Here is a 25,106-nt window from a genome sequence, read left to right on the forward strand (position 1 = left end):
AAACTGGTGTAATATTTAATAAGGCAATGCTAACAAAAGGCTGAGTGCCAGTGTGCAGCTTTCCAAGCTGGCCAGCCCTGGTCTGGGGTGTTGGTCTTACAGTTGAGGTCCAGCAGTTGCATCTTAGCTGCTGACTATGCTATCTCTTGTAATTCCCCCAGAGTGCTTACAGTGCACACATGGATAGAGTTCTGGGGAAATAGTTTAGATCTTACCTGTTTACAAATGTATTCTGAGGAGAGTTATCAGAACAGCTGGGAGCTCATATGGGAGCACAGGGTCACATTTAAGTAATGGGATTTCAGAAGGTCTACACACTTTAAAAAATGTACCCACCTTATATCATATTGAAAAATATGTTGACATGTCTGGAGTATCTCTATCCTTTAAACATAAGCCAACAACAATATCAAAACCCTGTTTCTTTTTTTTAAATATTTGAGAGAGAGAGAGAGAGAGAGAGAGAGAGAGAAGGAAAAAGGGAGGCAGTTAGAGAACAGGCACACCAGGGCCTTCAGCCACTGCAAACGAACTCCTGACACATACGTCAGTCACCTTGTGCATCTAGCTTATGGGGTACTGGGAAATCAAACCTGGGTCTTTTAGGCTTTGTAGGCAGGCTCCTTAATTGTTAAGCCATCTCCCCAGCCCCAAACCCTCTTTATTTTGTAGATGTAGTGGGTTAAGTTGAAGGAGAGGCTTGTCTCATCCATGCATTTCATGTTTCAGAATGCAGCAGTCCTGCACCCGGCCCAGGAAAAGAATGGGAAGAGTACGTGCAAATCCGGTCTCTAGTTGAGAAGATACGAAAAAAGCAAAAAGGTAAGATTGTTGGAATGATACTGTTTCAGTAATGTCACGTGGAAGCGTACATGGGTCAGAGGGCATGAGCAGTAAATGCCTCACATCATTGTGCCCATTTGTGGAAAATCTTAGGTTGAACCGCAGAGAGGCCCCTGGAGATGACCTGCTCCTGAGAGCTGTAGGAACAAAATGTCTGGGAGCTAAAATGACACAACCTTTGTTTTTATTTTATGGAATCTATAACTTAAATCTTGTTTCCATTCTTTTTTTCTTTTGGTGTTTTAGCACACTTTTATACTATATATAGTTAGTACACATATACTGATAGTTATCTTAGTAGGTGTTTATGATTAACTCAAACCCATCTTTTTGGTTGATTTATTTTTTTCCTTTTGATTTTTTTGAGACCGGTCCTTGCCAGTCTCCTAGCTTCATCCTCTTGAGTGCCGAGGTGACAGGTGGCACCGCACTCTGCTGTGGTCCATGGGGACGGGCACATTTCTTAAGCTTTGGGGGTGTTTTTGGTGTGGTGGGACAGTGCTGAGGATTTAACTCAATGCCTTGTGTATGCTAGGCAAGTACCTGCCACTGAGTTATCTATACCCTTACCTCGTACCCTATGTTTTATAGGATGTACTTAGGAGCTGTCTTCATTATCTTTTTTTTTTTTAATTTTTTTTGTTCACTTTTTATTTATTTATTTGAGAGCGACAGACATAGAGAGAAAGACAGATGGAGGGGGAGAGAGAGAGAATGGGCGCGCCAGGGCTTCCAGCCACTGCAAACGAACTCCAGACGCATGCGCCCCCTTGTGCATCTGGCTAACGTGGGACCTGGGGAACCGAGCCTCGAACCGGGGTCCTTAGGCCTCACAGGCAAGCGCTTAACCGCTAAGCCATCTCTCCAGCCCTGTCTTCATTATCTTAACCAAGCTGGCAAAGAGATACCAATTTGTGAAAGCTTCTTCAATATAACTATTGTTTCTCTATAAAGCATAAAAAGTAAAGATTGGTATGTAGAGCCACATGGAAGGTAGAAGGAGAAAAAACAGAAAGGATGAGGTAGAAAAATCTGATTCTCTTTCTTACCGTTGTGAACACTAGTCAGGAGAGTATTATTTCTCTCTGCTGTCTTAAGTAATGGTTCTGTCTGTATGGACGTGTGTAGTCTTAGCTTAGGTGGCCTCATATCCCAGATGACCAGCTGGTTCCTCTCTAATGCGTCTTGCTTGCGCTAACCAATAAATGGGACTGATTATCTCTTGCCAAATAGGGAGCCAGGAAAGTCTCTTTCTAGCCTTGGTTTCTTTTCTGAGCAGGTGCTGTTCTCCATACCTGGCACCAAAGTTAGAGTGTTCACTAGTCTGAAATGAGAGTGATTCTGTCTTAGGATATCCATGGTGCAAGTCCTTTGTCTACCTTGTAGTTTCCTTGGGTAACTGACGTGACACAGCCAGTGTGCCAGGTGACTTTTCAGGATGGTGAGGTGACTGCAGGCACCTGGGCTAGTCCACGCCTGTCTCCTCATGTTAATAAGGTACCTGTTGCTCTGTACTGTACTTACCAGAACATGATGGCTTTTCCAATGCATGACTTTGGATCTTCTTGAGTATTTCAAACATCTTGAAAAATCTAGAAAATAGTATAACAGATGCTTGAGAATCTACTACCCAGATTGAGCATGTGTCACAGTTGTATTGGTTCAAATCCTTCTTTCCTTCTTCTCACTTGCTTGTCTCCCTCCCTCCACCTTTCTTTTGTTTTAGTATTTGGCTTTAAAAGAAATAAAATATTTCAGAAATAGCTGTAGCTCCACATGGCTGTCTTCTTCCTTTCCCTTCCTCTTCCTTGGTGTGCTCATCCTTTATGTCATTGCTTTTCTATTCCACATATTAACCATACAACTTAAATTTTTATTTATATACTTATAAGCAGAGAAAGATAAAAGACAGAAAGACAGAGAGAATGGACATGCCAGGGCCTTCAGTCACTGCAAATGAACTCCAGATACATGTGCCACTTTGTACATCTGGCTTTATGTGGATACTAGGGAATTGAACCCAGATCTTTAGGCTTTGCAGGCAAGTGCCATCTCCCCAGCCCCCACACAGCCCTTAAGTACAAATATAGCCATACATGATTGGAATTTGTCCCTTACATAAATGGTGTCAGACTTACTTGAGCTTAAAAACAACAGTGTTACAATTTGTGTTTTGTTTGTGTTGATACATGGAGATCACACTCATTTACATTATTCTCATTCTGTGTGAGCGCTCTGCATTTTTATGCTCTGCCGGCCTTCTAGTGCAAACCGGTGAGTTGTTGAGGCCATTGTAGATAGGAGAGATGACATGTTACGCTTTGGGGGAAGCTGCTCTGTGTGGTACTATCTGAGCCTCAGCTGTGGTAACAGAGGCTTTTTCCTTTTGCCATCATACTGCGTCGTAGCAATACCTCATATCCAGTATTCCTGGCACATAGTAGCAGGACATATTTCTGTGTGGCTGGTGCTTGTTAAGGTATGTACCATGACTATCTGGTACTTAACTTTGATTATTTCAAGACAGGAGGGTTAGACTAGACCCAGTGTGAGCTGTGCTGTGCTTTTAAGTTCTGCGAGCCATGTGAATGATATGTGTCCTAAAAGTAGCTCTTGTTTTCTAAACATGGATGATACAGGTCTGTCTGTTACTTTTGATGGGAAAAGAGAAGATTACTTTCCTGATCTAATGAAATGGGCCTCTGAAAATGGGGCTTCTGTCGAGGGTTTTGAAACGGTTAACTTCAAAGAAGAGGGCTTTGGTTTGAGAGCAACAAGAGACATCAAGGTGAGTTTATCAACTGTTGGTTTGAGGGGGGTCTAAGTGTGCTTGAACCATGATGCTGTGTTGAGAGATCAGGGCATGGGCTTTCCCAGAGCTTTATGGGTATACAGGCAGTGTTCTCCCTCTGCAACCCCTTCCCAGACCACACAGTCATGAAGATCCTCAGTCCGGCAATGATCTGGGCAGTCCTACCAGCTCAAACTTGTGGGGAACTCTGCTGTTAACCCTGCCTTGGTGCAAGTCATTTCACATTTCCAAGCTTCTGTCAGGAGACCATAGAATGTACTTCATAGGATTTTGAGATTTTATTAAGGAGAAGGATCTAGAACTTGTGGCGTGAGGGGCACCGACAGGATATTGTAATGCATTAGAGGTGGGTTAGGCTGGAAGATGGGCCCTTGTTCTGGATAACTGAGTGGTTCAAAGGAGGAGAGGAGAGCTAGACGTTATTCAAGAGAAATGCTTTTCTCTGCACTCAGTTCTTCCTTTCAGATGAAGGGAGCCTTGCCCTTCATTCCTGCTTCTCCTTAAGAGGAGGGTAACTTAGTTTGTTTGCCAGTTTGGAAGAAGCATCTAGGCTTGGCCTGTCTGTGCAGGTTACCCTGGGTGCTCATTTTGCTCCGTGTTCTGTACCCCAAGCCTCTCAGGGCAGACCCATATGATTAAGGCTGGTGGGAGTCAGTATGCCTGAATCTAGGTGTGGGAATTTTTCTGCCTGTGGAATTTAGTAGGTAGTGTTTTGGGTGACCATCTGTTTTATTCTTGTGTGTGTCTCAGTTGGTTTAGAACTTGGGTGGAAGAAATGGGTTTTATTAGTTTGGCCCCTTATACCTGTAGCAGCATTTTGGCCAAGCTGTAGCTAACCTATCATTGATACACTGATGAAACCATAGACTGCCATATTGGATTTGTTAAATAGCTATTTTCTGAGTGGTACCTTGTTTATTATGTCATATTTTCAAACCTAGGGTTTCTTCCTTTAGTAACTAGGGAAAAAAACATAGAAGTGAATTTAAATCATAGACATTGGCAGAGGCAGGATATCACATGCCTTTCTCCTGTATCAAGTGAGAAGGCTCACTAATTTGGATATGCCCCAGATTGTCTTAGCTGTGATTTATCATACCTGTCTGCTTTTCTTGGAGGGTCTTATTTCTCATAGTTTTGGAGGCTGTGACGCATAAGATGGAGGCTGTGGTGGGGCCTCTTCCTGGTTTGCACACAGCCGCGTCTTGCAGTATTCCTACATGACAGAGCTCTGGGCTTTGTTCAGGCAGTAGAGATAAACACAGAACATACTAGAAAGAAGCACATTACCAAAATGTGCAAAAGTACTTTGGGAGAAAGTTTGTAAGCCAGAGAATATTTTATGAGTGGGTGCCTTAGTCGTGTTGTGTTCTGAAGACAAGTGTGTAGAGGGAGGAAAGCTGCTTTGACTTTGTAAGCTCAGTAGTAGAAGCTATGCGCATTGGCAGACCAACGTTCGGGTTGGAGATAAGGATTGTTTTATTTTTAGAACTAAAAAATATAAATGTAGCAAACAAATGAACACCCTTTGTGTTCTATTTGAAGTGTTATCCTTGCTTCACATTTGAGTGTCCCTTTTTTGATTATGTTCTCAGTATAAAGTGTATATAGTTTCCAGTTTTTATACTGGAAATAGAATTTGAGACTGTTTGTACTCACTCAGTTAGCTACAATGTAGATGCTAGTGTTTTGAAATGAACCTGGTGTTTGGAAGTGCTGATGTGCATCCTCACATTTCATGTATGATTGGATTTCTGATGGCAGTTGTAGTTGATTGAAGATTGTAACATGTTCTGACTTTTGAACCCTATTTTCTTTTCTAGGCAGAAGAATTATTTTTATGGGTTCCACGAAAGTTACTAATGACTGTTGAATCTGCTAAAAATTCAGTATTGGGTGAGCATAGTTTCTGACTGTTTAAGGCAAAGTACAAATGACAAAAATATATAAAAATGCCATTTTTTGATAATACTTTCTTTGTTTTACTTTCTCAACTGGTGACTTAGTCCCTCAAATTCACATTAAATCTTTCTGCTTTGTTTTGTCCAAGAAAGATGCACGTGGCATGAAGTGTTAGAAGGCCTGTCAGTTTTTTCATTCAATTATAGTATGTAATTTGGATGACTACTTTTTAAACAAGCCTGTGGAACTTATATTGCTGACTTCTGGGTTAATCCAGGGCCCTTATATTCTCAAGACCGAATTCTTCAAGCCATGGGAAATATAGCCCTGGCCTTCCATCTGCTGTGTGAGCGAGCCAACCCCAACTCCTTCTGGCAGCCCTACATCCAGACCCTCCCCAGTGAGTATGACACTCCTCTCTACTTTGAAGAAGAAGAAGTTCGGTGTCTGCAATCAACTCAAGCTATCCATGATGTCTTCAGCCAGTATAAAAACACAGCACGGCAATATGCTTATTTCTATAAAGTCATCCAGGTGAGAAGGGTCAGGAAGAAGGGGAACTGACTGCACACATGTATCTTCCATTTGCTATTCTGTTAAAGGTACTTACGACTCTTTGCCTTTAAAACTAAAAGCTACTCAAGTACATTTCATTGTCTGCATTCAGAACTATTTTTGCTGCAGTTCAGCTCTGAGCATCTGATTTCATCAGTGTCAGTGTTATAATATAAGCAGCACTTGTTCCTTGGTTACTGGAGTCACTTGACTTCCTGAAAACAAAAGGTTATAATTAAAGTTTTCAAGCTGTAAACTATGTCTAATACAAGAAGCTTCTGTGTGTAGTGTTTCCAAGAAGATGAAAATAACATTTCTGGATTTCTCCTGTATGTGTTAGTAGTAAAATACAATGGAGTAAATAAATTGTAAGATAATTTGCTTATCTCTTTTCAAAGTATACTGGGCATTATATTTTAGTTAGTTCTAGGTTAGAATGTCATATAGAAGGTTGTGAACATTGGAATTGTAGCTGATCACTGCCTTTTATATTAGGATCAAGTGGTTCGGCTACCCATGTCTTAGATTTCCAATCACATGGCATCTGCAAGGCTCAGAGCCAGAGCTGTATCCTTCATGAGCTGAGGAGAGGTTTGCATTTCCTCTGGCTCATCTACCCTTTTGCAGTGGTGGGAATCTGCTTCTGGGCTGCTGTGTCTGGTTTGGGAGCACTTAGAATGGGAACTGCTCATCCCCTTTCCCTCTCCTTAGGCAGTCTGGCTGATTTGCTTGTTTTCTAAATGGTCCCCACCTGGTGTTCCCCCCCACCACCCAAGATATAGTCAGTCATTTCATTTGATTAAGACTGTTTATAACTAATTCTTTTACTTATTTTTTTAAAGGTTATCTTGGAATTTTATTGCCTATCTGTCTTGTCTATTGATTTGTGTTGGAGATGGAACCTGGGCCCTTGGGCTTGCTGGGCAGACACTCAGTACTTTTAGAAAAAGTTCTGAATTAAAAGTTTACTTTTAGAATACATTCTAATCCTGAGACGCTAATATTGCTATTATTTGTTACAAAATGTAGTATACTTAGCCGGGTGTGGTGGCATACTCCTTTAAACTGACATAATGATTCCATCTATAGAAAGAGTATTTTTGTCACTCATGGCTATATAAAATCTCATCAAAATTTGAAACAAAGCTAGGTTACTAGGTTAACATTGAAATAACAGACCAGTAAGTACAATGAAATATCCAAAGATCATTCATACCAGGCCAGCTGTCTTATCATTCTAGAATGCCTAACCTGGCAGCAACCAACTCAAAACAGGCAACCAGTGATTTCCAACTTAGAATAGCACAGATTAGAGAAAAGCTAAAGATTGGACCTAGGGCCTTACTCAGGCTAGGTGAGCATTCTGCCCTCCTCGCCCATTAGTAGTATTGTTTTGAGACCTAGTGTTGCTGTGTAGCTGAGGCTGGCCTTAAACTTATGATCCTCTTGCATCTGCCTCATGAGTGCTTAGACTACATGTATGCTGTACTGTATCAGGTCTGAGAGACATTTTTGGATCCTAAACTGGTGTAGGGCTGCTGCTGACACCCAGGCCAGGGATGCAAGGAAGTTTACTGTGACATGCAGGGTAACCCTCATATCCGAGTTGAGAGGCCCTGTTTTGTGTTCGTATATGGAACGAGCACCTGATATACCTACATAATTTGTTAAGTTACCATCATTTTCTTCTAATAATTGGATGCCTAGGCCTGGCTGACAGCAGTTGTGAGATACTTAAATACTTGAGCTCTTCTGTGACAGTTTTCCTGTAGGCTGGTTGTAGGCCCCAAGATGGCTCTAAGAGAATGTTGTGCTTAACCAGAAGTGAGACGTGTGCTCTGAAAGAGGTCAGCCCTAAAGCTCAGGTGGAGGCTGTGGAGTCAAGATTGTGCATTAGAAGATGTGGTAGATACAATCTAAAGCTATCTTTTGAGTCTAGCTCTAGAATGTTCTCATCACATCTGAAAGTGTTTAGTAGTAGATCTGAATAAGACATTACCTGTGATCTCATTAGCGTGTCGCCTTCCCTTAGCAGCAAGCTTCATGTCTTTCTCACATGCTCCCAGGATCAGATGCCAGGCTTCTGCCTGTTTTTAGTAGGTCACTTCATCATGCATATCACTCAGGGAGAGTAAAGCACTGGCCTATCATATTTACATCCACATTTAACATTTTCATTATAGTAATTTGCCTTCAGGAGGGGTTTTTAGGTATTTTGTTTGTTTGTTTTGGCATTGAGGTCTTAATCTTTTCCAGGGACATGAGATGCTTTTTCCCTCAGAGAAATGCACATATGTATCCAATATTTGCAGGCCATGATGTCCAAATTTCAGATCTCCAACTGCAGGTGTTAGTTACGGTTTCCCATTTTACTGTGTTCCTGTACCAAGCTCTTCATCTGAACTGAAGCCTGCCCTTCCTCATTCACTGCTGGCTTGAGAGTCCGTGGCCATGGCTGTCAGTGCGTGACTCCTGGCTCACTTCTGTGTCTATGATGGTGACTCTAGTCCTTGATAAGATATCAGTGCCAGTGTTAGTCTGCTAAGTCTTAGGGTTTTTATTCTAAATTTACTGTTACTAATTCTAGCAATTCGAAGTCCCTTTAGAATTTAGATTTCTCTGTATTGCACTATTATCTTCATATTTTCCTGACTCTTGTCTCTTGATTGTCTAAAAACTAGACAAAAAATTTCCTGTGCTCTCTTTCCAGTATATTTCCTTAGTCAAGGACCTTTTATTTTTTTTTAAATTGTTTTTATATTTTTATTTATTTATTTGAGAGTAACAGAGAGAGAGAGAGAGACAAACAGACAGATAATGGGCATGCCAGGGCCTCCAGCCACTGCAAAGGAACTCCAGATGCATGCACCACCTTGTGTATCTGGCTTATCTAAGTCTTGGGGAATCGAACCTCGAACCAGTAGTCAAGGACCTTTTCATGTGAGTGCTTTGGTTAGCTCAGGTTGCTCTTGCTTATTTTACAGAGTTTGTTTAAAAGCAAGTCTTGCTAGGCTTCTGCGCAGCCTCATCTGGATATTGGAGGCTTGGGCTTTCTGATCATCCAGGTGTCATTCTTGAGATGTTCAGTATTGTACCCTTTCTATGTTATATGTATCTTACATGTGTGGAGCTTGATTCAGGGAATTGAGAGCCCACCTGGGGTTAAGATGCAGCACCTGCTGGCAGAATGCTATACTGCAGTCTGATGGCTGAGGAATTTTAACTCGGTGCTAAGATTAGAAACTGACAAAGCCAAATACTGGAAAAGGCTTGCAAATCGAGAGCCTGCAGTAGGGGTAAAATTTCCATCAGTTTGAAACAGGGGCCAGAGAGGAGAGGACTGGTGGTGAAAGGGAGAACCTGGCATTTGAAGCTGTTGCATTCTTATGGCTATGCAAATGCTCTTAGCAGATCAGAATGCTGCAAAGGTCAGCTCCATATCAGCACTTGTGCAGGGCAGCATGTGTCCAGTTTAGTGATAAAGATAAGTGGGAAAGTAGGATTTGGCTTAACTCAGCTTTGAAATAGTGTAATTATGAGAGTGAAGTGAATTTCTGATTTTATTTACCTCACCTCATGGAATGACAGGCCAAATATTTTCCATTTATGTCAGTGAAAAGAAGTTAATAGTTCATAAGAATGAATGTTTAAGTGGTAGTCAGTTTCATTTAACAAGTCAGATATAGGATGTCAGCTTGTCCTAAGATTAAGAAACAATATAGGAAAAAAAAAAAGAAATAGTAGAGGGACATTTGTTACTGAGATTGAATTTGCTATTTTAAAAAGTTAGGCTGCAGCTAGGCGTGGTGACGCACGCCTTTAATCCCACTACTCGGGAAGCAGAGGTAGGAGGATCACTGTGAGTTCGAGGCCACCCTGAGACTACATAGTGAATTTCAGGTCAGCCTGGGCTAGAGTGAGACCCTACCTCGGAAAAAAAAAAGTTAGGGTACAAGTACACAGGGTTTAAAGGAATAGAGTCTCATATTTAAAATCACTACTGAGAAGTGGGAAGACCATTGTGATTTCAAGGCCAGTCTGGGACTACAGAGTGAGTGCCAGATCTGCATGGGCTAGAGTGATACCCTACCTCAAAACAAAACAATACAAACACACAAAAAAGTAAAATCCTACTGTTTTTCCATTGATCTGATTTAAGTGATTTGCTATTTGTTTCTTGAATTTTCTCTTAGAAAGTCATTTGTACATTAACTACCATATGCTTTATTTCATAGAGGTGAGCATTCATTGAAGCAGGTTTTCTGTTTTTCTTGCTTTATGCGTAAATGGAGTAGGGCCGAGGCATTTTTTTGGTTGTTGTTTGTTTTTGTTTTTGCTTTTTTATTTTTTGAGGTAGGGTCCTGCTCTAGCCCATGCTGATCTGGGATTCACTATATAGTCTCAGGGTGGCCTCGAACTCTGCCTCCCCAGTGCTGGGATTAAAGGTGTGCGCCCCCATGCCTGGCCCTCACTCTTGAATTGGATGTCTTTCTTGCCTAAGGCAGCTTTGACCGAGGAAGGGCTGCAGTTAGAGACGAGGAGCACAGGCGTGTTGCTAAATACTGCTGCAGCTTTCTGTGAAAATGGGGCCCTGCCAAGATGCAAAAGATGTTATTTTGGGTTCTTGGTTTACCATGGCAGTTGTGGCTAAGCACAGACAGCTGCTTTCCTGTGTATTTGTGAAAGCCACACAGTAGCATGGGTGTGAATGTCCAGAGATGCTTAGCTTATGTTTTCAAAAGGTTGTCACATGCTTGTAGAAATCTGTCACTGCGTAAGCCTTTCACGAACTGTACTGAGATAGACTAGAAACCCTGTGCACTGTCTTGGTGTCTTCCTGTGGTGGTTTGATTCAGGTGTCTCCCATAAACTTAGGTGTTCTGAATGCTAGGTCCCCAACTGATGGAGATTTGGGAATTAATGCCTCCTGGAGGGAGTGTATTGCTGGGGGCAGGCTTAATGGGTGTTATAGCCAGTTTCCCCTTGCCAGTGTTTGGCACACTCTCCTGTTGCTATTGTCCACCTGATGTTGGCTAGGAGGTGATGTCCACCCTCTTTTCATGCTGTTGTTTTCCCTGCCATCGTGGAACTTCCCCATCAAGCCTATAAGCAAAAACAAACCTCTTTTTCTCACAAGCTGCTCTTGGTTGGGTGATTTATACCAGCAATGCGAACCTGACTGCAACAGTAAAGTGGTACCGAGAAGTGGGATTGCTGCTGGACACCTGACTGTGTGTGGCTTTGGCCTTTTGGAGCTGATTTTCAAGAGGAATGTGGAAGGATTTGAAGCCTTGGCCTAAGAGACGCTTTGCAGTGCTGTAAGTACAGCTTGATGGACTATTCTGGTCAGAGTTGAAAGACCTGAATGCAGTAAGAACTATGGACTGTGAGGTTTGGCTTATGAGGGTGAAAAAGAGCTGTGCCTGGACTGGGCTAGCAGTTTGTGTGGGAAGTTTGCTGTTAATGCCTGAGTCCTGAGAAGTTGTGTAGGGTTGCTTTGCATGGAAATGAACTGGTGTGAGCAGAAGGATATGGCACAGAAGAAAATGAAATATTTGGTCCTAAATTGCTGTCCATTCACCTGCAAATTTTTTGAGAGATTACAACCTTTCATATTGGGCTAGCTGACCTACACTGGGGCAATAGGAAGAATGTAGACTTTTTTGGAGGGGCCTGAGTGCTCAAGAAGTATCCTGTTCTTCAAAGTCTGCTTTATACCCTACCTGGTATTGTGGAGCATAAGAAATGCAGGAAAGAGAGGGTCATTGAGTTTGCAACACAGTCTTGTGTTAAGGAAATGGCCATGGGCAGTGTGAAGCAGGTTTGCTGTTTGCCTGCATGGAGACCCAATGGGGCCATGAGGATGAACTGTGGATTGCAGTGGAGACCCAGTGGAGATGCAAGGACCATGAGATTGTGGCTAAGGCAAGCTGCTGGCCCCGATGAAGTTTTCCAGGAATGTGAGTAGCCTAGCAGGAGGGGAGGAATTGGAATGCTAGAGATTTATTGCTGGTTAGAATTACCGATCTTGATTTGTCACTGGCTAGAGTTGTTGGACTTGAAGTTAACAGAGTTTGATGTTTGCCCTGGTTGTTTTAAATCTTGTGTTGGTTGAATATTTCTTTGCTATGCCCAATGCCATTTTTTGCAGTGTATTTATTCTGTGCCATTATGGGCTTTGAGGGGATATTTTGGTTATTATGGCTCAGTTAAAAGATCTTGGACTATGGGGTCTTTTAAAGTTGAACTGAGTGCATTGTATTTTACATCTTGTATGGATATCAGTTTATGGGGGCCAGGGGTGGAATGTGGTGGTTTGATTCAGGTGTCCTCCATAAACTTAGGTGCCCTGAATTTTTTAAAAAGAGTTTTATTTTATTTATTTATTTGAGGTGGGGGGGAAGGCTGAGAAAGAATGGGTGCACCAGGGGCTCTAGCCACTGGAAATGAACTTCAGACACATATACCACCTTGTGCATCTGGCTTTTCGTGGGTACTGGGGAATCATTCTTGGGTCCTTAGGCTTTGTAGGCAAGAGCCTTACCCATTGGACTATCTCTCTAGGCCCCCCAGCCCTGGTACCTTTATCTGCAAGGAATGCTCAGTCTAGTAGGAAACAAGTCCAGTCCAGGAATAGGAGCCATCCAGAGTCAAGGAAAAGCAGAGCAGAAGTCAGGCAAGACTTGGAGTTTACTGGGTAGAGGTTGGGGACACAACCTGGCCCTCTGTGTGCAGCTGGAGTGTGATGGGGAAGCCAACAGAGATGAGGGAGCAGCAGTTTAAGAGCGGTCATTTATTCTTGCCATTTGCAGGTGAGAAATAGGTGATATCTCTTTGTGTAGGCCTTCAGTTCCTACTAGTTAAGTGTCAGGATTTAGCTGCAAGTCTAACTTTCTGGGTTCACTTTGTCTTGAACCATGGGAGATGGTTGGACACTGCTCAATGAGTCTGGTGTGTATTTCACCAGGAGCAGAGGAGGTGCCGTGACTAGAGCCATGCTTGGCACACAGGCAGGTCTCAGTGAACTCACTGACACAGGGTGGGTAGTGACTACAGGTCAGCTAAGTGCACCCCTCTCCAGGACAGTGGATCAAAGCAAATTTGCATAAGTAAATGGTTATTTCAAGTCAGCTTTTTCCCCTTTTAATTTAAGGAGTGCTTAATCTTGGGCAGACACCCTAGTGCTGCACTGGTAAAGAGCTGTTGGAAGTAGAGTTAGTGGGTGGTCACCAGTAGTTCTGCCTGGCCCAGTCTGTCAGGCCCTGGCTCTGCCCTGCCTAAGACATCTGTTGGGGGTGCAGAAGAGCTGGAGGACATGCCACTGAAATTTCTTGGTGGTGCAGGACTGAGGAGGAACATAAGACCTGAGAACCTGTTTTGATCTACCAGCTACAAGGTGCCAGAAAGAGGCGCTTGCGCAGCAGTCATGGTTACAGGAGGCGTGGTGTGGTGGGAAGACTGACAGCTCTATAGGGCAGTCTTTGTCTTTCTCTGTGGACAGTTCATTATGGACATATCACTCAAGTTCTTGGAGCCTCAGTTTTCATACTTTAAAAAATATTTTTATCATTTATTTATTGGAGAAAGAGGCAGGCAGAGAGAGAGGGAGGGAGGAAGGGAGGGAGGGAGGGAGGGAGGGAGGGAGGGAGATAGAGAGAGAGAGAGAGAGAGAGAGAGAAAGAGAAAGAGAATATGAATATGGGTGTATCAGGGACTCCAGCCATTGCATATAAACTCCAGATGCATGCGCCACTTTGGGCAGCTGGCTTACATGGGTACTGGGGAATCATACCTGGGTGCTTAGGCTTCACAGGCAAGTGCCTTAACTGCTAAGCCATCTCTCATGCTGTTTTTTGAGGCAGAGTCTCTAGCCCAAAGTGACTCATGGGACTCATTCTGTAGTTTAGGCTGTCCTTGAACTCATGGCAGTCCTCCTACCTCAACTTTCTGAATGTTAGGAATATAATATACCTAGTTCGTCCACAGGTTTTTTTTAAGAGAAACTTGCTCTGGTTCCCCTATAGAAATGGTATAAAAGAGTTTCTAGATAAGAGAGCATTTTATAGATGTACAGATGGATGAATTTCTTCCTTTTGAAGGTGCCTCAGAGATGATTCTGAGAGGAGGTCTGAAATTGTGGGGGCAACTTAACGATGGTTCTTCAGGTTTGTGACTAGGGAGTAACTGGCAGTCAAGGCTATCCCTCCCTTTAGAATCTTCTGCAGCTATATGGGAAAAGACAATGTGGGCCCCTGTCTGTAAACCACTAGATGGACACCAAATCACTTAGTCTTTGGCACTCATGTCAGAGACCATTGTGACTTTTCCCTCCCTTTTTGTTTTTCATGAAACTCTTTGGTTTTATGAGGTAGGGTCTCACTCTAGTTCAGGCTGACCTGGGATTCACTGTGTAGTCTCAGGGTGACCTTGAACTCATGGCAGCCACCCTACCTCTGCCTCTCAAGTGCTGGGATCAAAGGTGTGTGCCACCACATCCGGCTCATGAAACTTTCTTGAGGAGGAGCTACTAGGAACGGAACCTTGGGCCTGGCCCTGTGCATTTGTAGGCGAGTCCTCTGCCTCTGAATTACAGACCATCTCTTAGTGGAACTACTTTTTAAAATTATGTCATATGTACATGCAGTAAAGATTCCAGAAGCATGAGAAACCTCGTTTATCCAACTTGACAGGGTTTTGGTGATCCAAAACCTTAAGGGGACATATCTGGACACAGAAGAGGCAACTCGAATGTGAAGCTCCTTCTCCAGCCGTGGTCAAGTATGTGCGCATGTGCTGCTGTAGGGGTCAGCCAAGAAGCCAAGGGTTTTGGCTTTCCCTTGGTGGCAGCCAGCACTGGGCCCAGTCCCTGGATTCAGTATGAGCAAGGGAGTGCAGATGACCCAGGAAAGCTGTTAAAAATGATGTTTCCTGGTCTGGATAGATAGCCCACCGAGAGGGCGGCAGCCTGGGCAGTTGCTTGCTATTGGAACTAGTCCAGGAGTTTGTAACGTTTCCCTTCTGCTTCACAATTGTCATCTGTTTCAGAGAATGAAAGCAGGTGTGGAATGGGAAAGACCAAAATAAATCCTTGAGCATAGAAGGTAGGCCTTATGGAGGCCTTCAGATTGCCTCATTTTCCTGTGTAGCTTTGGAAATGGAAGCAGCTCAGACGGGTTCCTATATTGGATGTCATTCTGGTAAAGGTGCCAGCAAAAACGCCCTGGTGTGGCACATTGTAACTGGCCAGAGCACAAAGCATGTGTTTTGGAGAACTCAGATATGACTCTCAGCCATACATTTGGAACTAAAATAGGATATTTATTTTGCAGTGAGTATAGGCTTAGCATAAATGGGGACAGAAGGGATAAGAAATTTCCATTGCATGGAAGGTCATCGTAAAGCAGACCAAATGCTGCTCCCAACTCACCATTGAGCAGAGCACACACCCCCGCCCCCACCCCCCGGCTGGAAGAGAAGAAAGGTTCTCTGCTTCCCCGGCTTTCCTTCACTGCTTCATCCTCACCTCTGCCATCCCTAACTTCTTTGAACCTATGTTCCTCTCCCTTACTCACCCTTCTTGACCTCTTTTTGCTTGCTTTTTCCTGTGAACATGTTCCCCAGGCCCTCTTTCCTAAAGGGCAACAAGGCCATAACAGGTGCCAAGGGCCTGGGTATTAGGGAAGGCACTGTGCACCCTGCAGCAAACATGCAGGAGGTGGCACATTGTGCGGTTGTTGGACACCATGAAGGCTTTAGAGACTTTATTGTGGCCAATCTAAGTGTGTTTACTGACAAGGTGGGACTTGCTTATGTGGTCAGCAGTTTTGTGCATGCTCATGGGCATTGGTCCTCCCTTCCAGCTTGCCTGAGGCAGGGTCTCATCTCTCACCTCGGCGTTTGCCAGGCCGGCCCTGAGCTTCCGGTCCTCCCGCTCGGCTTCCCTTGCTGTCGGCAGGACGCCGGTTACAGTCTCCAGCTTGACGTGGGTTCTGGGGATCTGAACTGAAGTACTCACACTTGTGCAGTGAGGGCCTTACCACTGAGCTGCCTTCTAGTCCTAGAGGTTAATGATCTTTAATTTTTGTTTGTTCATTTTCTGGAGACTTAAAGCAGCACATTTATTATCTCATGTTTGCTCTAGACCAGGAACAGCAGCCTTACCGAACTGTATGTCTGCTTCCAGGCTCTTACAGGTCCACAGTCCAGGTGTGGTCTCGTTGGAAGGCTTGGTTGAGCAGACATGCTTCTGAGTCCACTCCTGTGACTGACTGCAGCATGCATTTGCTCAGGGCCTTGGATTCTTGCTGGTTGTTGACTGGAGACCTGCTTTAATTTCTTGCCATATTAGGCCCTTAGTTTGTGGTAGTGTTGTTAGTACTGAGGATGGAACCCAGGGTCTCATACATGCTAAGGAAACGCTCTACCACTAAGCTATACCAGCAGCCCTGTTTTCCTTTTTTTATTTTGAGACAGGATCTCACTAAGTTGCTCAAGCTGTCCTCAAACTTACTCTGTAGCTTAGGAAGGTCTTGAACTTGCAATCATCCTGACTCAGTCTCCTAGGTAGCTAAAATTATAGAACTATGCACTAGGCCTGAGTAGGCATTTATTTTATTTATTATTTATTTGAGAGAGAAAGAATATGAGAATGGACATGCCAGGGCCTCTAGCCCCTGCAAGTGAACTCCAGACACATATGCCTCCTATGCATCTGGCTTTATATGTGTACTAGGGAATTGAACGTGGTCCTTAGGCTTCATAGGCAAGTGCCTTACTTGCTAAGCATCTTTCCAGCCAAGGCCCTTGGTTTTTTTTTTAATCTCAGACCTGATTAGCCTCTCTCCTTCACTTTCCCTGTTTTGACTCATCCTTTGATGGATTGTCTTCTATGAGGAAGACCCTGTTTGTTTCCACTTAATGTGCCAGCATTTATTTGATCCTTCTTTCTGGAAAGATACTAACTCATTGGTGCTTCTCAAATGTCAGCTAAAGTAGGTGGTAGACACTGCATTTGTTTTACACGTGGGGAAATTGAGACCAGACAGGACCCTATGGCGGGAACTGTACCCAGTGCTGCTTCTGTGGGCTTTGTGTGTCTCTGGCACCTCGTGTGTTTGGATCCCTGTCACATTTGCTTCCCTTAACCCCACACTTCCCTTCGTGTGAACTGGGGCTGCATGGTCTCCTGGAGTTAACCCTTCCCTTTCTTACCGCATGGTGTGTGCTCAGTGTCACTCTCCGCACAGGAAGCCCGTCTCGCCCCTACAGCCGTCCCCTGGAGCCCAGAGCACGACAGTCAGTCACTGCAGTGAGCTTTGCTCCAGACCACTTTGGCAGGACAGAGGTGACGCTGAGCATGCACATAGTAGGATGAGGCTGCGACACTCCTGGCCTTGACTTCTCTGAGGACTTTTTAATGTGGAATAATAGTTCTTTTAATTGGGTAATTTTTCCAAGGTTGATTAAACCTTTTCTTAAAGATTTCTTATACCTGCTTCTTCCCTACTTTTTTGCAATCCATGTGCTCGTGGCTATCACAGAAAGTCAGTCTCAGGGACCTGGTTTTGGTGGTGGTTGTGAGATGGTCTCATGTATCTAGGTTGGCATTGAATTCGCTGAGTAGCTGAGGATGCTCTTGAACTACTGATCCTGCCATCCCTGCCTCCCAAGTGGCCTGTATCACCACACCTGCCTAAGGTCTGCTTTTTATTACTACTATTTTTAGGCAGGTAGAAGACTAAAAGTTACATATTTATTAGAAATCAGCAGGTCTGTGAAATCAAATGGAGAGCTGACCTTTCTGCAACCAGAGGTGTGTGGGTACCAACTGTAGTCAAAGCATGACGAGAAATGCTCCAGCCACTACCCAGCACCCATGTTCCCCCCAGAACCATCCTGGCTCAGGCCTAATCCAAACTGTTTCCCCCGCGAGTTCATGATTGAAGGCAGGTAGCATCCTGTGTGTGGGAGGGAGGCCAGGTATGTTGGCAAGAAAGCAAAGCCTTTGCCCACTCCGATGAGCAGGAGTTTGAGTGGGCTTTTGCAACCAGTGATCTACAGTGGGATTCCCCTGGGGCTGCTGTCCTGTCCTACTGCGTCCTGTGTGTTCTGCCTTTGGTGATGTCCCCCACTCCCTTTAAATTAAGGATGCGATCTTTAAAGACTTGAAAAGGACACTACACATTGATTGTTCTCACAACAAGAATGAGTAGTTGTCTACTTTTCTTCCACCCTCTGCTGCTATGGCTTCTGGGAAAACCAAGAAGTGGCAGCTGTGAGGTCCTAGGAGCCCGAGAGAGCCAGCCTCTCTCTCAGCCCTTCTCCAGCTGTAGGTGTCAGCTTGCCTGGCCCAGCACTGCCTCTGTGTGCTCTGCACTCCACTCTCCTCCCAGGTGTGACTTGGCCCGCGAATGCCTACAGACAGGGAGCTTTGTGAGGGACACACTAGATGTCTGGTGCCCTCCTGTGTTCCATGCTGAACACTATAGATATTTGCCAAGTGAAGGAACAATTGAGTGCCACAAAGGAGCTGAATAGCAGTTGAATGTGGCATAAAAATCAAAGGCCAATAGTATTTTTAGAATACATGTGTTAGGAATTCAGAAGTCACTGGAGGTCACATGAAAGTTTAAAGGAAGACAAATCTTAAACTTTGTCTTAGATTTGGCTCAGAGAATCAGTAGGAGGGGGAGATTATTCCAATCTGGAAAGTTGTGAAAATGGGCAGAAATTGTTTCTCATGGCAAGTTTTCAGGTGGCTTAAGGTGACATCCAGATTTTGCAACTTTTCCAGAAATTAAAAGGTGAGTAGAAAACATACCGGTCATTTTGCTGAGAAGCGTCTAGATGACAAGGCTAAAGACTGAGGAAAACCCATGTTGGAGAATGTCACTTGGTTATATGCGTCTGGAAGTGCAGATGGGGAAACAGATTTTTTTCTTTTTGCAGTAGATCATTAAGTGTTTAGGAAGAGATTCTCTTCTGTGCCATAGCTAGCAGCCTGGGTAATTTGAGGCTGAGGCTGAGCCACATTGTCTGTGTTGGATTGTTCTGTAATAGCACAATACTGAGGTCCGTTGATAGGCCTGAGGCATGGCACCTGGTGCCCCCACCCTGGGGGCTTGTGTGAGCTGTGCACTAATGTGCACAGCACAAGTGTGTTGAGAGTGAAGGATAGAAACAGCCGGGGCCTACTGGGTGCTTTCTGGTTGCTAAGAAGACTTTGCACAGAAGTCCTAGGCATCTGTTCTGGGCAGCCATGTTTGGTGCTGGTGCCCCTTTGTACTGGGGTGGGCTAGCTGTGGACAGGGTGAGCGTGTCAGTCACTTGGGCCTGTCTCTTGTCCTTGTGTGCTCCCCGTTCCGTTCCTCGGCTCCTGCGCTAGGAGAGCTAAATAGAAGGTGTGCGCACTGCTTGATGCTGTTTATCTGGAAAGGCAGTCTGCTACCCTTTCATTTTGTGGCGAGTAGGGCTCATTAGTTCCACAAACCTGGTGGGGTGTCAATTCACGTGGCAATGTGGCAGTTAACCATCCACCTGGAAATTATTTCTAGTTTTATCTCTTTGTCTGCTACCATTTAATTGAAAAGAAGTAGGAAGTATTTTAAGTAAAACTGGGCTTGTTGTGATGTGGCCCTTAAGCTGCTGTTCCCTGTGGGTCTTGGGGACACTCTGTGCATTCCCTGTTGTCTCACATCTCACTTTGCTGCTTTTGTGACCTGGTACAAACCCAAGTGCTTTTTGTCCTGGGCTGTCAGTATCGGGGAGATTGGGTAAGGTGCCATGACCTTTGGCTCCCACCCCTGCCTGGCAGTTGAGTCTCTGCTGCTGTGCATGCGTGGTCAGGTCTCCCCAACCTCTCATCTCCTGGGCACTGTCCCTTGTTTCACTGTTGTGGCTCTCTTTATTCCTGTTGTACTAAGAAAGCTAAGGTCATGCGACAGGTGCTTCTTCTGCCTCCTCCTATCTTCATCTCCCAGTGTTTACCTCCTTTCCTTTCTCTGAAGAAGAATTCCCCTGGGAGCAAGACAGACCTGTGGCTTGGGGCAGGAGCTCACTGACAATGACAATGGGCACTGTTCCTTCATTTCCCTCATTTTGCTTCTGTGTCCTGGCTTTATTCCCTTGATTCACAGGCTATCCCTGGCCTTTGAAATAATGTTCTATTGATCTTTAATCACATGTATTTTTCAACCCCTACAGCCTGGGCTCTCCCTGCTCCCAGTCAGTGACTCCAGGGACCACCAGTTTACTACACAGTGTCTGCATGTTGCCAAAGCTGCATATTTCTCCTAAGGTTCTTTCTTCCCCAAGTTGCTCTGGCACTACCACTCCTGTTCCTTGAATACAACTGTCTGCAGGGTGCCTGGGTTCCAACTGGCCTGCTTTTCCAAATCCAGTTCTAAAATTCTTTCTCATGACTGTGGTCAGACATTATCCATTAAGTCAAGATCTTGTTTTTTCTGGCTTTCTGTTCCAAATGAACAGTTTTAACAACTACCTACTTTTTACATAGCGCTTAAAAGGTAAGCACAGATTAAAACTATTGTTTCATGGAAAATTTGTGTCTAGAAATTGACTGCTCTGACAAAAATGGTATTACTTAGAATGCTAGACAGTACTTCCTCTGAAAAAAATAAGAGTGAAATCCATTTCAAAGCTATTGATCACTAAAACATTTAATTAAGAAAATATAAGGTGAGGTATAATTTTATGTGAAAGGAAATAGCCTTGCACATTCCCACAAATTGTCCTCAAGGGACAAAGCAGGTAAAGGCAGGTGTAGGTAGCCACTGCGTAACTTGGCCTTGTTCCTTTGTTCTTCTGAAATTTGTATCCTGTTCAGTTTAAAGGTGGAGTCTAGCAATTCTTTACAGAAGAGGGTTTTTGTGTGTGTGTGACTTTTTTCCCTAAGAAAATTTAATGCTGCGGTGGTGGTGTGAACCAGATGTCCCCTATAAACTCATTGTTTTTAGTGCTTGGTCCCTAGCTGGTGGCAGTTTGGGAGTTGGATCCTTGCTGGAGGAGGTGTGCCTAGGGGTATTATACCCAGCTCCCCTGCCAGAACTCCGCTCACTCGCCTATTGCTGTTGTCCACCTGCTGTGGCAGAGGTGATGTCCATTCTCTGCTCCTGCCATGCTTTCTCTGCCATCATGAAGCTTCCCCTGAAGACTAAGCCAAAATAAAACCTTTTCTCCCATTAGCTTTGTCCAGTGCTTTGTCTCATTAGCAAGAAGGGAATTACACCACATGTTAATGGAAATACCCAGAAAATACTGAAGACGCCTTAGGGCCTGCCCCTTCTTTTAGTAGAATAATGCAAAATGCTCCACTATTTTGCCTCTTGTTTGGGACTTGTGTCAGTCGGCTTGTGGAAGTCAGCATGTGGACTGTAGGGGGAGATTTATCCAACTCACAGCACAACTGCTTAGCAGTTAAGGTGTTTGCCTGCAAAGCCAAAGGACCCAGGTTCAGTTCCCCAGGACCCACGTTAGTCAGATGCACAAGGTGGCACATGTGTCTAGAGTTTGTTTGTAGTGGGTGGAGGCTCTGGTGGCCCATTCTCTCTGTCTCTCTTCTTCTATGTCAAATAAATAAAAATAAAATATTAAAAAACTACCTTCCTTAATAAAGCTGTTACTTAACCTCTATCTCGAATAGCATGGACATTTTTAGATTATAATTGGTTATTCAAGTGAGCATCTTGGTTTTTTGTTTTGTTTTGTTTTTTTGAGGTAGGGTCTTGCTCTAGCCCAGACTGCCCTGGAATTCACTATGTAGTCTCAGGGTGGCCTTGAACTCATGGCGATCCTCCTTCCTCTACCTTCCGAGTGCTGGGGTTAAAGAGCATATGCTACCACATCCAGCTCAAGTGAGCAACTTGACTTAACAGTGGTAGATTCTGTTTTGACTTTGGATAAATTGTAACTTGGTAATTCAATTCATTGCATGTTTGTTGTTGTTGTTTTTCAAGGTAAGATCTCCCTGTAGTCCAGGCTGACCTGAATCTCACTCTGTAGCTCCAGGCTGGCCTCAGATTCATGGTGATCCTCCTACCTCTGCCTGTCCTGTGTGCTGGAACTAAAGGCAGACACCACCAGTCCCTGCTTCATTGCAGTTTTATGGGAGCATTTTACCATTAACATTAAATTTTGTGTGGTTTGTCAGATCGGAGGTTACTATATTTGAAGAAAACTTTTTCTTAGAAGATGCTGAGGTCATTTAAATTTTACAGTGTTGTGCCTGTTTACTACAATGATGTTAGAGGAGGAAAAGTTGTGTGAGGCTTGTTGAACAGCCTGTACACTTCTCTGAGTGCTCTGCCTAGGATACCTGCCATGTCTAGCTTTTTGACATTGTGACACAACGTTGTCTACAAAATTCATACTTCTGAGAACCATGCAATCAAGTTACAAAAAAAATTGCAAAAATAATCATAATATTTTAAGTCAATATAATTTTTTTTTGGTTGGGTTGGCATTCCAAGATAACTGGGGCTGGATGCAGCCTATGGGCTGTAGGTTGGCCACCCTTGCATGACCTGGAAAAGTAGTATTGGAGATCCTGAACATTCTTTGTATGGCAAGTAAAGAGAGGACATACAGGTAAACAAACTGCTCCTCAAGTTACGGAATCTGAGGTAGGGAAATGGGGTCAGCCATGACGGTGTCCATGGACTGTCTGAGCCAGGCGTCTGGAGTACCAGAGCGCTCACCAGAGAAGAGGCTTTGTGCACTGTTCTAAGCCCTGTCCATCCCTTAGGCACATCTGCTTTGGCCAGAAGTTGGACACTGTGCAACTGGGACTTAGACCATAGCTTTTGTTACCAGCAGCCTTCACCAAGCAGCTGGTGACAATGCAGTGTCTATGACGTGTGGATTCACATGGTAGATGGAAGATGTGTCGAAAGCCCAGGGTGGCCGTTCTCCAAGGCCACTGTAATGAGTCAAGAGTATCTGTTATGTGGCCTGCCTTTTTCAAAGACCTAATACCTATAAGTTCTTGGGATTCTGTGATACACCCCAGAAATTCTTTTTTTTAAATTTTTTGTTCATTTTTATTTATTTGAGTGTGACAGACACACACACACACACACACACACACGAGAGAGAGAGAGAGAGAGAGAAAGAGAGAGAGAATGAATATGGGTGCGCCAGGGCTTCCAGCCATTGCTAACAAACTCCAGACACGTGCGCCCCCTTGTGCATCTGGCTAACGTGGGTCCTGGGGAATTGAGCCTCGAACCAGGGTCCTTAGGCTTCAACTACTCATAGACTTCTTTGACATTCTTTTTAATTTTTTTTTTTTTTTTGAGATCATGTCTTACGCAGCCCAAGCGGGCCTTGAACTCCTGACCCTCCTCCTTCCACTTACCAAGTGCTGGGAGTACAGGTTTGCACTGCCACACCTCCTTCAGTTTAAAAGTTGGATGAACATGTAAGGGTTCAAAGTTCATTTCTCTATTCACATGACAACTAGGAGAGTTGGAAGTAACCAGAAAGATAGTGCCAATGTAAGAACATAGATAGAATGGTTTAATGATTGATAAAACTGAGGTTTCTGAGAATTTGTTGCATCCACCAGTGTGGCATATTGCTAGTAAATATAAAGTACCAGAAAGTGCATTTTGAATATGATCTTTGTTTTAGAGTATTAAGAAGGGAAAGGAACATACATATGTGCACACATGTATTAGGTACGGTATGTTTCCTGGACTACAGTTTTTTTTTTATTGTTGGGAGTAAAGCCCAGGGTTTTGTGCATGCCAAGCACATGCTCTCCTTGGGTTACACCCACTACCAGAGTTCTTTCTGTACACTAAAAGGGACTAGGCTGCATGATGGCCACACTACCACCTAAGAGTGTGTGACTGGTAAAGACTTAAAACTCCATGTGCTGTTTTTTTCTGCTTTCTTGGGAAGTAATGGAGTCATATTGTTGGTCTTGTCACTATTGCATGACACTCAGCCTTGTAACATCCTTGTAGTAATAGCACTGTGCACTTAGAGCAGCATTTACTGAGCAAAAATGAGGACCTAAACAAGATTACTTACAGAAGTACAATTGAGCTCTGGATACGAATATCGGGAATGTTATTAACTGATTAGCCTGAGGCATGTTATTTTCTATCTTCTGTTCCTTAGTTTTCTTATCAGTAGAGTAGAGCTAATGATAATGCTGATTTCGGAAGAGCTAGGGTGATTAAGTAAACGTACTGACACTAAATTCTCAGGAGCACCTGGCCCATGGTAGTTCTTAGCACTTCTGCTCTCTCCCAGAGTCACAGCGCATGTCCCCATCCAGCCAAACCATTCCCTGTGAAGGTAGCTGATCACAGCACACCCTCTCTTTTTTTAGCATTGGTGATATTGGTCATGCCAGCCCACCAGCTGACAGAGAGGCTGAAGTATTTACCCAGAATCACCAACTGAAACAACTGAAGTGGAAATAGAATGTATTATGAAACTGAAGTCATTCAAGCCTGCTTTATTTTTTTAATATTTTGTTTATGTATTTGAAAGAGAGGGAAGGGTACAGAGATAGAAAGAGGGAGGGAGAGAATGAGAGGAAGAGTCAGATAGAGAGTGGACATGCCGGAGTATCCAGCCAGCAAACATACTCCAGATATAGGAATCAAACCAGGGTTCTTAGGCTTCACAGGCAAACACCTTAACTGCTAAGCCATCTCTCCAGTTCAGGCCTGCTTTATTAATGCAAGTGTATTCGTATGAAATGGTAACTGCTTTGCCATTCTGTTGCTTTCTGGTTCTTAAGCAGCAAGATGGAGGTTATGTCTGTGCTGCTTCTGAGTCAGCATTGGTGGAGTTGGCTCTTTTACAGAGCAGTAAACACGGCGTGACTGGTTTAGAGTCCTTTTGTCTCCCAGTGGGTAGAGATATTTGGGCTAAGGGAGTGTGTCCAGAGCCTAAAAGAAAGTCGATACAGCCTGTCTCACCCCTTTTCAGATAGGAGACAGAGGTGCTGAGATGGCCC

General features: G+C 44.0%; 1 protein-coding gene across 3 annotated transcripts in view; it reads left to right on the forward strand.

The window, feature by feature from the left end:
- Positions 1-25,106, forward strand: part of Setd3 (SET domain containing 3, actin histidine methyltransferase) — a 62,472-nt gene that overhangs the window by 16,747 nt on the left and 20,619 nt on the right. For all 3 annotated transcript variants that reach the window (XM_045154948.1, XM_004665603.3, XM_045154949.1), the window contains 4 exons: positions 730-822; positions 3,483-3,631; positions 5,479-5,551; positions 5,835-6,091. In XM_045154948.1, coding sequence (XP_045010883.1) covers positions 730-822; positions 3,483-3,631; positions 5,479-5,551; positions 5,835-6,091 — 572 coding nt within the window. The remainder of the gene's footprint in view (positions 1-729; positions 823-3,482; positions 3,632-5,478; positions 5,552-5,834; positions 6,092-25,106) is intronic.

Source organism: Jaculus jaculus, chromosome 7 (genome assembly GCF_020740685.1).
Source record: "Jaculus jaculus isolate mJacJac1 chromosome 7, mJacJac1.mat.Y.cur, whole genome shotgun sequence".
Classification (NCBI taxonomy): Eukaryota; Metazoa; Chordata; class Mammalia; order Rodentia; family Dipodidae; genus Jaculus; species Jaculus jaculus.